Source organism: Pinus tabuliformis, chromosome 4_2 (assembly GCF_031772625.1).
Source record: "Pinus tabuliformis cultivar Carrire ecotype Pingquan chromosome 4_2, CPIR1, whole genome shotgun sequence".
In the NCBI taxonomy this organism is placed as follows: domain Eukaryota; kingdom Viridiplantae; phylum Streptophyta; class Pinopsida; order Pinales; family Pinaceae; genus Pinus; species Pinus tabuliformis.
Window position 1 is genome coordinate 977,265,663 of NC_142304.1, and position 6,000 is coordinate 977,271,662.

The following is a 6,000-nucleotide window of genomic DNA, read 5'->3' on the forward strand; positions in this document are numbered from 1 at the left end:
CTTTAGTCTCGTCATAATATTTTTTTTTTTTTTTTCCCAGGATTTTTCAAAGCTTGGAATCTTTTTTGTTGAATGTAGGAACAACTTTGTGTTTAGGTCATGGGGAAATTTGCGGCTACATCTTTCCATAGAGCTTGGAAAGTTCATAGAATTTGTCCACCTATCTCTAGGAAAGGGGTGATATTTGACAACATGTCTTTATTCATGACAACTATTACATTTGAAGGGACATTGCTGACAATCCAAGTTTTGCAGATGACATCAATTATTGATTTGTAAGTTGCACTTGAGATTCTAATTTTACTCTGCATACATTTGAGCACATGCACAGATCTTTGACTTCGGCTCTACCTTGTGTTTCTCCCCATTTTGTTCTTAATTGCTTTGAGCATTTGCCCATCCCAAAGATTTAAGGGAAGCTAGGGAAGCTTAACCCATACTGATATCATTAAAGGCACATCTTCCTTTGGATCCAAGTTGACAGTACATTGACTTGAGTAAAATCCAATGATGCATGTTCTGAAACACAAAGTCTTTATCTTCCCTAAAATTGGAACTGAAAATTAGAAAAGACCCTTATAATGAAACTGAACTGAAGTTCACCTTTCTGGTGGGGAGTCCATTATCTCTGAATCCATGAATCTAAGGAGCTATGATATGGCCACGTCCCCATAATCTTCACAACAATATACAAGTGATAACTTTTCCTTTAGAACTCAAAATGGGATTTTGAGCTACAAATCCCTTCCAGCGTCTTGATGAAGATATCAAGCTTGTTTGAAAACATGACTCTGTTGGCTGAGGTGACCATTGTAATCCCAAAGATTGCATCTCTCTTCAAGAAAAAGAGGGCAACATTGATAAATGTTGAAGTCATTACCATGACAAAAGCTATGGAAGAAGCACTTGTAACTCTTCTTTTCTCATTATTAGAAAAGACCCTTGTCATATAAATAAAACTGAAGGTCACCTTTCTGGTGGGGAGTCCACCATCTTTGAATCCATGAATCTGAGAAACTGTGATTTAGCCATACACCCATAAACACCCCAACAACTTATAATTGATAGCTTTTCTTTTGGAACTCAAAATGGGTTATTGAACTTCAAATCCATTTACGCTGCTTGATGAAGTTATCAAGCTTATTTGAAAACTTGACTCTCTTGGTTGAGATGACCACTGTAATCCCGAAATTTGCATCTCTCTTCAAGGAAAAAAAGACAAAATTGATAAAGATTGAAGTCATTTCCATGATAAACACTATGGAAGAAAACATCTGTAACTCGTCTTCTCTCGTCTTCTCTCATAATGGAGTCATTCGAAATCTAAAAAGTTGAACAAATAAAGATTTGCTCTTGAAATTGATCCCACTTATAGATGAATATATCCACCCAAAACCTAACTACCAACCCCATTTCTAAATAACTTTTTAAAAAGACTTAAAAAAATAAAAACCTAAAATGGGAAAAACCTAAGGTAACGAGGGTAAACACCCAGTAGTAAACCACACCCCGACCTAAAATAATAATGTTGGAAAAAAATCAAAAGAATAAATATAACCCTATAGCTGTATCATATATTTATATTACCCAGTCACCAACATTGATCCGTTTCCCAATTCTGCCCCACGTGACCACACCAAGATTTGTAGGTAGGCGCCCGCTGGTAGGACCCACTTTTCCACGTCTGTCCAGCGAAGCCCCGCACTTGAGGGGAAACCTGGCGGTCATATTGCACGCGGTCATGTGGATCTGACAGAGTCACATACGCGTCGTGTATCCGCAGAAAAATCTGGGTATTTTGGATTTTCGCCTGTGGAGAAGCCGCGTGATCTGGATGGAACTCCCTCGCCAGTTTTCTGTAAGCCCATTTGATGTCCTTGACCGTGGCGCTTTGGCTGACTCCCAGAATCTTATACAAATTCTGCGTTTCCATGTGACCGAGCCCCGAAATCGCTTCTGCGCTCGCAGAAACCTGTGCTGCTCTCACCTTGAAACACCGACGAAATCCAACAATTGTAACCCTAGGAATCGATCCCTGAGGCGGTGTCTGGAAGCCCATATGACCAGTGCTGGTCCATTCTTTGGATAAGAAAACACTGGATGAAAATACAAGAGAAATAGCCATTACTGGTATATAAATTTTCTTCTCTGAAAACAGGGATAGGATGAACGGAATAATCGCTTGAACAAACTATGGCCAAACGAGTGATGGATGGTCGAACACAAAAACCATCAGTAAACAATGAGGAATTACAGAGCGATTTCAGTAGGAGAAATATAAAGACAATTTAATTATAGTTACAAAAGAAGGCAGGTGAGGTGCAGAGAAAAAGACGAAGAATGGTGGGTGGGCAGGAAAATATGTGGGCTAACATGAATGCACGTTTTACAGATTGGAGAGCTTTTTCCAACAAAGTGGGGCCATGACACCGGTGGAGTTAGGTTAGAGGTTGCGTGTCTAACCTGGCTTCTAGAACCATAGCTTGCTGGATCTCTATCTACCTCAATTGGATCTTTTTAGACGCTAAACAGTCAAGGGGTTTTTGGTAGGGTATTTGAGGCAACCAGCTATGTGAGTCAAGAAGGGAGGGGATCTCTGACCAGTCTATCATTTCCCAAGGTAACCAATAAATTCAAGATTTCATGAAGTCAAGGAGGAAGGGAAAGAAGATGTGACTAGATTATGCCTTACGTTGGCTGAATCATAAACACTAGGGTCACCTTTGTGTGCCCCTTAAGAAAAAGCAAACCCTATTTGTCCATTTGTAGACTCAAGAAAGCAATATAGCTAAACGTGAGCACTTGTAATACTTACATCACCTTAAGACTTCAAGATTTGTTTTAATAAAATCACATGTATGACTTTTTAAAGAGAGCAGAGGGAAATTAGTATCGTGTATTCATTCTTTCTCACCAACAAAAAAGAGGAAACTAAGGTTCTGGTGCTTGACTTCCATGCATTCTCTTACGAGTAAAACCAAGGTACAAAGTTTTGAGCATTTGAACTTTTGAATTTCAAAAAAAAATTATTTGATAATTTGGTGTTTAATATATATTGAGGATAATGTGTTTATTTTTATTGGGTATAAGTTGACTTGTCATTGTTATTTAAGGAAAATCACCTATTTAACTATTTCGAGTGGAGTCTTATTCTATATAATATCACATAACCTTAATCCCATACATGAGACCAAATACCACACTCACTTAACATGTAATCTAAAGATGTAAACATGTCAAATCTACTTTTTTTTGTTTTATTAACCAGTATAGATCCATCTTAAATATGGATTTAACATGAGCTGAGAGGGATCCAATTTCTTCACTTGCAATTTTTTTTATGAGTGGACATTATTTAAATGTTTTCTATAGTTATTTTTTTTAGATTAAAAAATATATATATATATTTTGGCCCACATGAGCAAAATTTCAACTTTGATGATGGACAAACAAACTTACACATCATACTGCGTTGTAGAATGAGCCTCTCGGCTCAATTGAGGATATTAGTTAACATGGTTTGCATAGGTGACTCATTATTACATTAATGGCACAAGTTCTAACTTGGGGCAATATAAAACCTCATAGTTATAAATAAGCAAAATTTGATGACGATGATAATAGTTAACATTTATTAAACCCAAATTTAGTTTGTCCTTAAGAAAGATAAGTGAATTTTATTTTTCTGCTCGAAAATATTTAACAAAAACATCCCCAAATCACCATTGTTTTGACGAGTTAAAAGGTTAGGAAAGTTAATGTTTTAACAAATATTTTGAAATTGTGATTTAATATGAGTATATGTAGGTTAGGAAAGTTAATATTTTAACAAATATTTTGAAGTTTTGATTTAATATGGGTGTATATAGGACATTTTAAGAGAAATTGTTCTTCATATTCAACTCTCTTAATGTCACAAAGATGACAAGTTCCTTTGACCCATATAGTTTTAGGAATTGTTGAATGCCATGTTTCATTGTGGAGCTTGAGAGAGTTTGTTCTTATTTTAACAATGTTGATTGTCTCCTCTAAGATAGTTAAAACAAATAGATGTTATTGATCTTCTACGTTATTATTGATCACCTTCCTATACTATCTTAATTTCTTTTTATCCTCTAATTCTTTATTGCACCAAAATTTCTCGTTAAATTTAGATATATAGTATTTTCAACATTATCATATTTTTGTAAAATGACCTCTTTCTTTATTACCCTATGAATTAGTCAAGGCTTGGCATCTTTAGCTCTACATGTGGTTTTGACAGGATTTTTAAGCAATCTTAGAACACTTATTATCTTCCATGTTGTTTATATTATTCTTGTACATTAGATACCTAGTCATAGTTGTGCTCTCAGTGGGAGAAAGACTCAATTCTATGAGGAGGATATGATAAGGTATATTACCTTTAATTTTGAGATTTAAGTTATAGATCACCTTTTAGATTTCCTTTATCTTTTTGTACAATTCTTTAAAGATGGTGGAGCCTCAAACTTCACAACCATATAAAATAGCAAGAGTGGGGAAAGTCTCAAATAGGATTTTATTCTTATCCCAAAGCTAAAGGTCCGTTGAATTACACTTGCTTTCAAGTCCATAATAAGCTTTCTCCTCTCCATTTATTCATTTGACAATGCTATAGTTTTAGTTAATTTGTGATGAAGATTGATCCCAAGATATTTGTATAAAATCACTTCCTCCAAGCTATTGTTTTCATACAAGAATTTAACATAAGTGATATTTTTGGATTTAATTATTAAGACCTTTGTTTTTTCAGTGTTGACAATCATACACGTATCAGAGAAAAAATCCTTGAGATTTTTTAGTTGCTTATTGAGATCACGGGGACTTTTCACCATATGAAAAATATAATCGATGTTAAAAAGAAGGATGATGGCTATACGGGCTAGAGTCGTGCAAACACAACCCTCTAATTTGTCAAATATCTATGCGGAAAGGGTAGGGGACAAGGGAAAACCTTTCTTAACTCCCATATTACAATTAAAGTTTTTTTACTAGCCTGCAACATTCATAAACTTGGCAATAACTTTCTCGTATAACCTTATTGCAAAAACTCTCAACCCAAAAATACCTTTCAACTCTTATAATCTATTCCAAAGATTAGTCTTTCGCTTTATGTCGAAAGTTTTTTTAAATTCAATGAAATAACACAAGATATTTTATTATTGTGATACTCCTTTACATTGACCCTAAGTGTAACAAGGTGGTACACAACTAAATAATAGCTCTTAAATATAGGGCAGCCCTTTGTTCTTTATAACTGGATATCAATATTTTTTTGCACTGAGAGGTGCTCTCCAGCCTAGTATGGAATAGATCTTGTAATGTCCTGTCCTGTTATGTTATTGTTATGTTATGTTGTCTAGATTTCAATATATTTTTTCACCGAGAGGTGCTCTCCAACCCAATATGTAAGAGACCTTCTGATGTCTCGTCTTGTTATGTTATGTTATCTAAACATTTTGACTCCCTTAAATCTATGTCACAAGTTTCATCGAACTTTAATCTTGAGGTTCGAATTTTGGTGAACCTTAAAAAAATGTTGAGGTTTGACGAACCTCATAGCCATTGACCAAGTCCATAGATTAGAACTCATAACTTCATGTCACAACTCAAGCTTGTAATTTATCCTTACAGTTTCCATGACCATGATAGAATTTATGATGCTTACTGATATTAATTTCTTACTATTTTATCCTATAATTCATATATATATATATATTTGTCAGACTAGGAGGTAACTCCTCAATGCGAATTATGATATTCATTCAGGTTGTTCATTATTATATACAAGAGGGAGAGACTATTCGTTTCATCTCCCAGTGACTCTTCATCTTTTCTATTATTTATTTACATTAATTACAGTTGTTCACCCAATCCCTATGATTAGGTGTCAACATTCCCCCCTTAATTTGAAGGGATGTCGGTGAGTCCAAGCATCGTTCTATATCTTTCAAGCTTTTCTCTTCCAAGCGCTTTGGT

The 6,000-nt window shown here is 35.0% G+C and overlaps 1 protein-coding gene across 1 annotated transcript; it reads right to left on the reverse strand.

The window, feature by feature from the left end:
* Positions 1-1,296: 1,296 nt before the first annotated feature.
* LOC149172917 (chaperone protein dnaJ 11, chloroplastic-like) lies at positions 1,297-2,394 on the reverse strand. Its single transcript, XM_089427825.1, has one exon. The coding sequence runs from the start codon at positions 2,123-2,125 to the stop codon at positions 1,592-1,594; it is 534 nt and encodes a 177-aa protein (XP_089283951.1). The 5' UTR covers positions 2,126-2,394; the 3' UTR covers positions 1,297-1,591.
* Positions 2,395-6,000: the final 3,606 nt, after the last annotated feature.

Coding starts and splice junctions, on each gene's coding strand:
- LOC149172917 (XM_089427825.1), bottom strand. CDS start 2,125: ATGGCTATTTCTCTTGTATTTTCATCCAGTGTTTTCTTATCCAAAGAA.